At 38.8% G+C, this 12,631-nt stretch overlaps 1 protein-coding gene across 2 annotated transcripts in view; it reads right to left on the bottom strand.

Annotated features, from left to right (window-relative positions):
- lmbrd1 (LMBR1 domain containing 1) overlaps positions 1 to 12,631 on the bottom strand; it is a 56,060-nt gene that overhangs the window by 20,312 nt on the left and 23,117 nt on the right. For both annotated transcript variants that reach the window (XM_070977568.1, XM_070977570.1), the window contains exon 7: positions 9,241 to 9,314. In XM_070977568.1, coding sequence (XP_070833669.1) covers positions 9,241 to 9,314 — 74 coding nt within the window. The remainder of the gene's footprint in view (positions 1 to 9,240; positions 9,315 to 12,631) is intronic.

Below are 12,631 nucleotides of genomic sequence, written 5' to 3'. Positions count from 1 at the left end.
GTTGAATAGCATGAATTTAAATGAATAAATATCAACTTTTCTTTTCTGTTAGAGGTGCATACAGTGTATAAATAATAAACAACCTTAGGCAGACATATATAAAGACATATACTCATGCATATATATATACAGTATATGTTACAGCAAAAAGAGACTATGAGAGAGAATATGTGCACAAAATTCAAGACATTTTTGGCCATCAGCAGGCTTCAGTCTCCTGAAAGGATGCTTGAACTTTAATTAAAAAATGAGGGAATACTACCAGGAAGCAGACCAATCAATACAAATGAAAATAACAGCAACAGGCCAATGCTTTCTTGTTCTCCCTATGCCATCTCGCTCTAACCAAGTTGGAGGAGTGCTGTTTTATGGGTTCAGAATAAAACAAAGGGGCCTATTGTGCAAAGACACTTTCAGCCCTGTCGAAAGATGCTGCCCTCTTTCTTCTATTTTTCAAGTGGGGAAAGATCAGAGCCTGTATTTTTCTAAAACAACTTTTACTAGTTTCTGAGTGTTAGGTAGCATTAAGATGGTCGCATGGGATACCAAGTCGGGCTGGACTATTATTAGTCTCTGCTGTGGATCTCTGCTACGGGCGAATGTCGCCTCCTGCAATGAATCATGGAGCTCTTAAGGCCGGAGCATGTCCCGAATATCAAACACACTCATAAAAGGAAAACCTGTCCCAGATCCCAAGAGAAACATTTCCCTTCCCCTGAAATCTGCAACTACATGGGAGACATACAAAAAGGAAAAACAAAACAAAACACAGGTGTCCCTCTGCTGGAGTGCACGTTTTCAGCTCACAAATAATCATGCATACTCATTAAAGCTATTTTAAAAACCAGTGTGGTCAATAATGACCAGAAATAGATTGGATCAGGGTGGATGGAGTCTGTATGTGTGTGTCTATGTGTGTGCTGGTTGAGGGGGGGAGTTACTGGCTGAAATCATCCAGAGTCACGTGACTGCTGAGTAGAAAGAGAGAGAACTTGGGTCTTCAACACAAGGATCCTATTTGTTGTCCCTTCTACTTCTGATGGTGGCATCAAAAGCGAAGAGGGAGAGAAGGCTCCCCCGACATCCTCAATACCTTTTGATGAAGAGGTCAATCCAGTATAATGTTGCTAGTCAGAACCACTCAGTGCACAAGCTGGCTTTAATGTGAAATAACCACGTTTGTGCATTCAAAGATAGAAAATTTAACACATACTCATTGCCATAAATCTTGCAAGTTTGGCAGTACTGCCACTACTATACTGATTTCCCTAATTAAATTTGATTGATGGGACAATTTGGCTGGTTGGAGTATTAAGCAAGACAAGCTCCACAAACCTGATTGAGAACAGTCTTGTTAGAGTCCATGTGAGAGGGTTATTAGAGGTTATAAGGGTCATGAAATCACACTTTCTCCACTAACAAATTCTGTGTTATGTTATGATTAGGTTGGGATTTAAAGAGCCTCTACACAGATTGTACCAACTGACAATCACATGAATAAACTGACAGTTGAATAGATGATCATCAATTGTTTAAACCCTGCCAAATCTAAGCCATTCTTTCAGGCAGTGGAACAAACAGTTCTAATAAATGATCTTAAAACTCACATCAGTCTGCGGCCGTATTTCACAAGCAATTTCCTACATGCATGAGGAACTAAAATGGAATAGAAAATAGCCTCTGGTGCATTTTCTGTATGTTGGCAAATTTGCATATTTGAAGAAAGAATTTCCAAAACACCAGATGCCCCCGCTCAGCTCTGCCTGGTTAGTTATTTCCCATGTCACATTTTGGGACCTGGAACCTGGACGACCATCTAGGCTGAAAAACATGATGAATGTGATATTACTGAGCATAAGTCATGCTTCATGAGTTCCTTTAGTTAATTAAATCATGACACACGCACTGTACAGTCTCAGCCATCTCAACATGGCGACTGCGCTGAAAATCATCCCTCTCCTTCATGGTCAAATTCAGTGAATCTTTTGCAAATGAGACACACTGTTTCCTGAGTGCTTTACAGCCTATTATGGATTCATTTGGTTCTGGTCTCACAAAGGGTGGAACCTAACTTCAAAATATTGACTGTATGTCTCCAAGTTTACAACAAAGTGCGAGGTGCTGGATAAAAACAAGACAGGAGCAGATGCCAAAATTGGAGTGTTTGGGATCACTAAGAACACTGAGGGGTTAGGTGTGTGACTGCCTGCTTGTTAAAACCTTTCTGTTGCTAGACCTACTTCACCGTCCTCTTGGTGGCAAGCTGAAATGAATTCCTCCGAAGCAGCCAGCGTGATTGTCAAAGGCTACATCCACAATAATATGTTTTCATTTTAAAACAGCCTTTAAAAATGATTTTTTCTGGGTAGAGGCATGACGAATCAGGGAAGGATGTGTTGCAACTGACTGAACGTGTGTCTGCGTTATTGTTTCAGAAGTCTCAGTTTCTACTCACACAGAACGCAACGCAATGGCAGAGTTTTCCAACTAAAACAGGGTTGACAGCTCTTCCAAAAGTCTCTGAAATGCTGAAGTAGTGTGAACGTTAGATGCAAACACAGCTAAGAAAAAAGCTATGCATTTAAAAATGAAAACATATTAGTGTGGATGTAGCCAAAGTCACTTTAAATCAAGCAAGGAAAAAAATCACAAACCATGGACCATCCAAATAAATGGATGCTCCACTAATTCAAGAGCTGATTGGCTGTTTGGCATTACAGCCTAATATTAAATCCTCTTTGTTCTGTCCTCAGAAATCAGCTGTTTTATAATTAGTTTATATTATTTTATATGTGGGTTTTTTCTTTTGTCAAACTAAAGAAACTTCACATTTTTTGAGAAAGGTAAATGTCCAGATGGCTGACATTCAAGAGATCCACCGAAGTAATAAGGGTCATTTAAAATGAAAAAGGGACTGTGTTGGTCAGGTATTTCATCCCTCTTCACATGCCGGAGTAGAGGGGTCGCCTTCTTGATTCTGGAGGCCTTGGCTGTTATTATAATAGAGGTCAGTACGGACAAAGTGGTATGATTGAGGGGCCAGGCTAGGGTGACACACTTGTATTTAAATATTTAAGTATGATTTAAATACATTTAAATATTACGTTTGGGCAAATTGGCACACACATGGTGGAGGGCTTTACTGAGCTCCTGTACATTCTGGGGCTCCAGAAAAAAATTATATCCATGAGATACAGTGTGGATATTTATCCTATATTCCACAAACTAGCCTTGAGAATTAATTTCTTTCCACACAGACTGATCTCTTGTTCCATTGTTAACATCCATATATTTGACCATTCACCCATAGTTCAGGTCAAGGGTAGCAAAGAGCACTACAGTGGTGATTTTTAAGTCATTTTCATTACCCAGAGTCCATTCAATATTTCACAAAATGGTTAAAATAATGTATTGGTTAAATTGATATCTCAGATGCTTCTTGCAGGTTGGGTAAAAAGGCCACTAAGGCTATAATTTATGCAATTAACAATGACAATACAGAGAGAGTTGTCAACCTTTCAACGCTTTAAATGAAGACTGAGAAATGTCTATATCAAACATCAGTTGTATGAATTTATCTACAAGCCGAGCAAATATTAGACTAATTTTGGGAAAAGCCTGTCCAAGTCATTACAGTTGAATTGGGTATTATAGTGAAGACATTAAATGATCATTTCAACTGTTCTATTAAAGTGTGTTAACTCAAATTTGAGTCAAACTATAAACATAATTTCCTCCCCCAAGCACTGCAGAAACAGACAGACAAAAGCAACAAACCTACTGTGCAAAAACACAGTGTAGTGCAATAATCAGCAAGATACGAATGTGTTTTTTTTTTTCCTCAACATATTGAAACAGGGCAGACCAGCAGATGTTTGCTTGGCATAGACTGAAAACTTAGAGCAAAGTTTTTGGCTAGAAGGTGAGAACATATTCTTCTGGACTGTCATCACAGTGGAGAAAAAGCCCGTTTCACATCAGACATTTTGACTTGTCAAAGCAGGAAAAGCAGAGGTGCAAATAATGACCTTAAGAATGACTCCATTCCATTAAGTGTCCACGTAAGCCATGTCAGTGAGCGAGCATGTACAATATCAGACATTGGGTACTGGCTCACCAATCATCCCAATTTACAGGCGTAAACTAAAATCTGCTAAGCCTGTGATCAAGACTGTGAGCAAAGGGACCAACGAGGCACAGACACACACACTGACCCCCCACCTGCACTCAGGATTTGTGAAGAGAATGTGTGTCAGGTCTTTCAGAGACAGAAGATGAGGAAGGCACCAAGCTCAGATGATGTGTCACCCTCGTGTCTGAAAGCTTGTGCTGACCAGCTGGCCCCCATCTTCACACAAATCTTCAACAGATCACTGGAGCTGTGTAAAGTCCCCTCCTGCTTTTAACACTCAACCATCATCACCTTCAATCTCAGGACTCAGTGACTACAAGCCTGTCGCTCTGACAATTGTGGTCATGGATTCCTTCGAGAGACTGGTATTGGATCACCTAAAGGACATCACTGGTGCCCTGCAGTTTGCCTACCGGGTAGGGGTGGGCAGTATACCAGTTTTAATCACCTTCATCTTCACCTTGGATTCTGCATTACCATCATTACCCTGACAAAATGTTTTAGCATATTAAAAATAATGTGCTTTACTGTGGTACAAGTAGGTAGAGGGCTATTCATAGAACTGCAGCTACATTTGCTAAATACTATTTTGCTTGCCACCACCCACTTGGGTAACACAAATATGCGAAAGTAAAATTACAAGCAACACACACCAATTTCTCTGTTGTCAGCTGCAAGAACAAACACAGTCTTTATCTACTTCCACCATCTCAGGAAGTGAAGACCCAATGGATTAACTCTGTGGAAATGTCCCCACAACAACAAATGGAAAACCCTTAGGCTATATGTGTGTGCTAATCATGTTACTTCAGACTGCTTTGAGGGCCAATATGAAGCAGGATTCATTTCAAGGCTGAAGCTCAAGGAGGGATCTATACCTTGCCATTTTTGTGTCGCTCTACAACAAATAACCTTGTATGTGACACATTTGCCAATCAAGCCGATTCTGATGCTGATTAACTGTGTTTTTCCTGTTTTGCCATGAAAAGGGTTTACTTTGTTTTCAGTCATAACTTATGCCATAACATTTTATAGACTCATTCTGATTGGCACAAAGTTTCGACCAAACCTCTGTAGCTGTGTCTTGCCCTGCCAAGCAAAATGTCCCTATATGCTGATGACATTATAATTTTTTCTGAAAACCTTTGGTATCAACTGACTGAGTGTTAATAAATCCCTGCAGTCCAAGTCAGTTCTAGTCATACAGCCCAGAATCACAAGTCACAATTTCCCTCAAGAGGCCTTTATGTTACAGTGTTAATTTGCAATACATTTATCTCTGTTTAATTAAAAATGTCTCCTTGTACATCGCTGATAAGATAATGCAAGATATAATAGGTAGTAGGTTTTAGGAAAGCTCTGACTAATGATTGGTAAAATTATTTTTTAATAGTGGCCTGCCATGTGATTGGACATCAATAACCTAAATAAAAAAACATCAAACTGTATGACTGAGTATCCTACCCACATTTTCCTGCAGCTGCGCAACAAAGCTCAGCTTCTTCTGTGTTTTGATTTGTCTAGGGGTTGCTGGATCTTGCAAACAGTGATTTGCTGATATCAAGTTTCAAAACGATAGCTTATAGTAGGGCTGGGTGATCTGGCAAGAAATATGGGTTAGGGTTAAAAATAAAATAAAATAATCAAAATACTTTTATCCCTATTAATCAATACTACGATTTCTCAAAATATATATTTTGACAATGCTGCAACTTTGGAGAGTATCCTGATAATTCTGCAGACCATCCATCATTTGCCCTATATGTTGATCATTAAGCACATTACTTTTAATGCTTAATGTGATTTTTATATGGGGCCTAGAGAGGTCTAAATGGTGCTCTATGAATCAGATTTTTTGTGTGCGAATGAAACATTTAAAAAAGTCTAAATGAATAGCATTTTTTTCCCAATTTTCTACAAAAAGAAAACTAACTAGCATCCCTTTATGAGTGGATTTGATGGTTAGGCTTCCCAGGCTCTAACTCTTTTGGGTTCTAAAGAAATTGCAAAAAGTTTGACCTGTCACCTCTTCTTTAATTACAGTGATGGCAGTAAACCTACTCTGAGGTTAAAAGGCTATTACAATCAGTGGTGTCCTAATCAGGAAGTCATTTCCCATGCCAATGTTAGATTTCTTTTTTAAAAAAGGAACATTTCAAAGTGTGTATTTTTCCAACCTCAGTGAATGAGCTCAGAGTTACTCACCGGTGTCCTAAAAATACTTTTTCACTTTCTCACACTAATCTTCACAGTTACAGCTGTAGTTGTATCATGCTTGATAAGCCAACGTCAGGAACTGCAGCTATATCGGGTATCATCAACTGAGGTCTTTTAACTTGCTGAATAGACATGTCATTAGAAAGACAACTTAGTGTTCATTTTATGGAGTTCCTCCCTTTTAGACAATAGTATTTTACATTTTTAAAGCATTACATACACTACAGACTAAACAATTATACTGCGATGAATCTTACATGCCATGATTTATTTAAGATCCAATTACAGAGTTCTAAACTTCAAAAAGTATAAGGATGGGTAAAAAAATATAAAATATATATGTCAAATTTAAATGTGAAATATAGAAATCAACCTAACATCAAAGGATTGGATAATCCTAAAGTAAGCAGTGACACCCCTCTGATTCACTCGGAGACCACATCTTCCCAAGTCAATCTCAGGGCCTTTAATCTTCACATTAATCTTCCTAACTTAAGTTCAGCATCAGCATCTTATGGCTGGCAATTTAAGAGCAAGAGAAAGGTAGGTCCACAGGAGACAGAGTCATGAGAGTCATAAGTCAATCTGCTAGCCAAGATTTTAAATGAAGCCATCGTATGATGCATGAGCTTTGAGATCGGCCTGATCCTTCTCATGTCAACACTGCTGGGTACAATCAGACAGAGTGGGAGGTAACATAAAAGGAATATGCATATGCATACATTCCAGCTAATGTGGAATAAATTGACCATAGTTATAGATTTGCATTATAGAATAAGATCCACAACATCGGTGACATCTCAAATTCACTACAGAGCAAGTTAGTTATTTGAAATTAAGTTGCTGAGTTACAGACAGTATAGTACATATACAATTCATGTATTCTTACTTATTTGACAATGCAGGGATGAAAGTACACAGATTTAAACAGCTGACATTAGAGCAAGTGACTACCATGATGAGTACACTAACAGTTACAGTTAGTAACATGTAGTGGAAAAATAAATTAATTTATCTGAACTCAGATTGAGCTTTATTTGATATGCTGTAGTTACAGGACTGTCACTGAACCAGATTGACTTAATAGATGACAGGCTAAATATATTTATTAGTTGTAAATGTATTGATTATTGTATGTTTTACCAATCTAAGCATTTTGCATATAAGCTGTTCAAAGTATTGGTTTAGACAGACACCAAACTTAGTCAAACCAGGGGACACTATTTGCTTATGGAGGATGCCTCTGTTAAAATAAATTTCAATGCACCAGAGAGAGTGCAAAAAAGGACCAAAAATGCAGTAAAAGCTACAATTGGCTTCACTTTGTATTCATTGTAAGTGCACTAGGCTGCAGTGTAATACACTGTTTACATCACAGAGATGTTTGCATTAAGGGTAGATGGCAGCTTCTGCACAAAGAGCGGTGATAAATTAGCACAGGAGTCATGGACAATATTTCCGCTGCTTATGTAACCCGTCACTTAGATTCCATTAACTTAATCAGGCTTAATAGTAACATAAACATAGTAAAGAATGATAAATCACACATCTCTTTGGAAATATGGGAGATTAGTTTTGCCACTTGTAGACAGAGGGAACGGCATAGAGCAAATAAAGTAGGCAAATGGATAAAAAGTGCGCAAGAAACAACTTCTGCATTTGTGTCTGTGAGAATAAAAGAGGGTGGGACAGCTGCTGTTGTTGCCTGAAGGCCTGATCTCTTTGACTGACTTCATCAAAACAAGGAATATCAAAAACAAAGACACACTGGGAGATTTGATTTCCACAGGGCATTCAACAGCAACATCGGGTCAGAGAAATTCTGAGGACATTTCCATCCTCAAAATGTACTAGGTAATTATCCACTCTTTACAGAACTGTGAGAAGCAAAGAGAGAGAACAGTGGATAAAATTTCAACTGAGACGAATTACATGTCCTTAAGGGAGACTGGTTCTGCAATTTACTTGACTAGGTTGTGTATTATTCATTAAGAGCTCCACATTCAATTGTTGTGTAATTTGTCAAATAGGACTCTTTGAGCTCAACAGAAACTGGATAGATTGGGGTTGGCTGTCACTTTTACTCTCAGTCCCTGGGTTGATACCCGAGTAGGTTTTTTTTTTTTTTGTCTGCATTTTTCCCCAGCACTATTCTGTGTTACTCCCACCCTGACACCAGCACCAGCACCTCCAGGGAATATTCACAGTCTAGTTACCAAGATAACGGCGATGAAAAATGGACAGCATTAACAAGTGTAACAGCACAGTCAATTTTTCTGATCAAGGAAAAATTGAAAAACTGCAGAATGCTGAGGGAATCAAAATATAGGCATATATTAATGGACACTGAGGTAGATCTATATATATATAAATAGGCAGCAGATAAGTGGTTGATAAGTCAGTGAAGGGTGCACATACATCATGCAAAAGTCTCGGGTGAAAGACAGCAGCCTGAGCAATTTGAGCAATTGAATGCCAGAGCTCTAAAATCACAAGGCATTACTAATACTGAAAGGGCACTCCATCACTACAGGTACATCTCAGCCAAGAGGATGGGAAACCATTTGCACACACACACAAAAAAAACTTCAAGAAACTGCTCTGCATGTCAAATAATATTTTACAAAAACACGTATTATCAGCTATGACATACTCAGTGAAAAATCTTGTTGGGTAAATCAGACAAGGGAGATTATTCTATTTTGTCTTCCTTTATACCTCAAAACATTTCCATCATGTCAGATGTCTCAGAGGCACAGGTCCTATTGAGCTACAGGGCTGGTACCATTTGGAAGTCACCCCAGTGGATGATTTGCCTTAATTGCTGTGCAGACACAGCTCCACTGAACACATGAAACAACATCAACCAATAGTCTCAGGTCCCAACTCACCGTGTAAGTGATCACTGCCAGCATGCCAATCAAGGTCAAGGAGCTGATGGAGAAGGACAGAGCAGGTAGACCATCTGCAAGTGAAACGACAGGGAACATATTAATGATTTGACCTGGACTTTTGACAAAGAAATATCAACAGACTCTTTGCCGCATGAGCCAACTATCAAGAGCCTACTTTCTTCATTGTGCTTTGATGGTATTTCATATTTGATATGTTTCCAGCATTTAAACAACAGAGCGGCAGTATGAACTGGGAAACACTGAATCTAAATACCTTGAATAGTCTAAAGATGCTTCTATAAATTCATTGCCACATGACTGTAGGAGCTACAATGGAAAAAGAAAATCTCAAAGAGACTGTCTAACATACTGTAGTTTGCTCTATGCGTGGAAGCATAAAAATGCCTAGAAAAGTCTTTCCTTCTGAAAATGAGTACTGTGTGTGAGATTTAAGTGGGCACTCCACTGATTTTGTAAATAAAATGAATTTACTCTTGATATGGATAAAGAAATTACATTAATGATGTCATAGTTACTGTATGTTACTAGAGCTATACAGGCTTGGGTTTGGATACAATTCCTTAATAGAAAGACTGCATTTCAAAATTGGGAATGGATTTGGAAAAAATGGAAACTAACCAGGTAAGAAGGGCATGCAAACATGATTTTGAGGAATTGTGAAAAATGCAGTATTTTCAAGCTTTTGGGGTCATCTTTTTTTAATCTTTTGTAAGTTTTCCAACCTTAAGGACATGTAATGCATTTTTGCTTGTTTAAGATAAACCATTAAAATATCATAAAACCTCTGCAAACACAGTAACAGTACCACATGGCCAGATACCATGAAGGTAAACCGAGATCGCACACCTGACTCCAAGAACGCAGTCGATGTTGAACTACAAGGATGCTTCTCTGTGCTAACGTTCTTAAACGGACAATTCGGACCTCTCATTTCCTTAAGGCCGCTCGGAAAGAATGTTATTCACAAGGACAGTGCGTCACGTTGGTATTCTGACATATGCCTCAAACAAATGCACTGCAGCAAAGTCCTCCTTTGGAAAGACACATCTGGTCTCCATTTTTATGTCATCGTTGTCATTTCATACACACATCACAATCAGTTTTTAAACAGCTGGATCTTTCAATGTATGTAGGTTGAGTTGATGTGTGTCACCTTTGATTGAGGCAGAGAGGGGACCACCCATCAGGCAAGGGCAACAGTAGGTGTCACACCAGCTGTCAGAGCTGGAGTTAGAAGACAGGGATTGATGAAGAGACTGATTGCCTCTCTCCCCTGTCAAGATCCCACCTGTTATAGGGCTCCACGTAAAAACCTACACAGTTGTCCCTTTATAGATATCCCACATCTTCTCAGCAGCAACTTCATGGTGCCCAGCCCACCTGTCAGCTTGGCCATAGGTGGCCCTCTGCTTGCCTTTCTCCTTGACAGTGGCATTTGATTGGGAATATTAAGTCAGCATTCAGGGCATGTATAATTTGGCCTGTTTATACCATTTATCACTTTCTTTTAGAGGCATTTCACAAGCAGCAGGACAAAGGGGTGGAAAATGGAGATAAATTTATATGCCTACTCCCTATTGTATTGTATCCAAAAAGAAAACTTTGAAGTCTGACAGCTGGGCTGAACATTAACATTTGAATACATGTTTCCTATTCCCGAGTGTTTCATTGCGATTTTGCTGCCTTTGTTTAGTGGTGAGCTTGGTAAAATAGACAATAGCTCCATGTTCTGCATGGAGAACATTCTGTTCATGAACTCTACACAAAGCAAAGGATAGATGTTTGCTGCCACTCTTCTTGGTTTCTTGAGCAGATTTTCCGGGGATTAAACAGAGGGAATATTGTCTATTATCAGTGGTGCTTCCACATCTGTACGGCTTCGATTCCAACAGCAATGGAATGAGGTAGCTCTTATCTCAGCCTGCATATAGCCCTTCAGGCTTGTGTGCATGCATGAGACTTGTACAGAGAGGTATTTATTAAGGAGCTCCTTTTGCCCAAGCACCCTACTTCTGTGGAATGACAGAATCATCAAAAGAGAGTAGGAAGCAGCTGTATGCTGAAGGGATGGGATATAGTATAGTGTTTGGTGGCAACAATAACCACATACTCATACAACAACATGTGGAGGCTTATGGCAAAGCTGGCAAAGTTACCAGATACAGTCACATTTTTTTTTCCTCTTTGTATGGGTAAAGCTGAAAAAGTCATATGATCTAAGAAATGGGAAGAGATTGTAGTTTGTGTTTAAGGACATATTTTAGGCATGATGTAGCTTTAATGGATTCCATGTTAATATAGATGAAGTACTGCAAACTTGAGGGATAACACAAAACCTTCACTTCAGTTCCTTTACCATGACTCTGTCTCAAATGCAGTTTAAAAATAATAGCTTCTATTTTTACCCATGCCATTTTATAATTCAGCAAGCAAAGAAAAACCTTTGACATTGTACTCTGTGTACAGAAATTAGTACCTACAGAAACATTAAAGTTTAATTAAACTAAAACTATACAAGACCCTGAATGCAGAAATGACTGCATGTGCCGTTTTTCCTTTCCTTTAGGAAAAGAAGGCTTTTTGAAGGCATATCAGAGTAAAAAACTCACTCAAGGCACATTCAAAACTTAAAAAATGCATAGTTCTGCAAATGTATTTATATACTATGAGTGGTGTCTCATTTATGACTGGAGTTACAGCTCATTACAATGAAATGTTTCAACCCCATTCTCTCAGAATGAATTACTGATGGGTCTAAAAGCAAAAAAATCAGATTTTACACAATTGCTGTCTGGTCTGGAAACTTTGAAACCAGATACAGATGTTAGTAAGGGGTTGCATTACCATGAGTGTTCTATGACATGCTGTATATCTGCACAATTTGCACAATGCAAATACAGCAAAATGTAAGAGAGAGAGCAACAAAGAGTAGTTTAATGCAATTAAATGCAAGAAAGACAAAATCCTTCTGGATTTCTGGAGGCCTTAGGTGGTGCACTCTCCAGGACCCCACCTAGAGACTCAGAGAAGGCTGGGTAGTGGGCACTCTCAAAGGCTATTTTCTGCACAGGAACAATTAAAAGTCTAGTGAATATCTCTTCTACGTTTAGACTCTCAAAGTTAAATTATTGTGGCATGATTATGTGCTCAAAAGCTAAGCTCAAAATTGATGCTGTTTAGATTTGCTCATACACCTAGCAAATACACATGTGTATGTATATGTCAGAGTCAGTATGAGTTCATTTGTTCTTTTCTCACTGATAATGGGGATGGGCAGGAAGAGCATCTACATAGCTTGCCCAAGTACACTTCCACCTTAAAGCTGGACTCCAATCCACTCCGCTCTTCCTTCAGGCATGGCCAGAAA

This window comes from Chaetodon trifascialis, chromosome 13 (genome assembly GCF_039877785.1).
Source record: "Chaetodon trifascialis isolate fChaTrf1 chromosome 13, fChaTrf1.hap1, whole genome shotgun sequence".
NCBI classification, from domain to species: domain Eukaryota; kingdom Metazoa; phylum Chordata; class Actinopteri; order Chaetodontiformes; family Chaetodontidae; genus Chaetodon; species Chaetodon trifascialis.
This window is presented reverse-complemented; position numbering and strand designations above follow the sequence as displayed.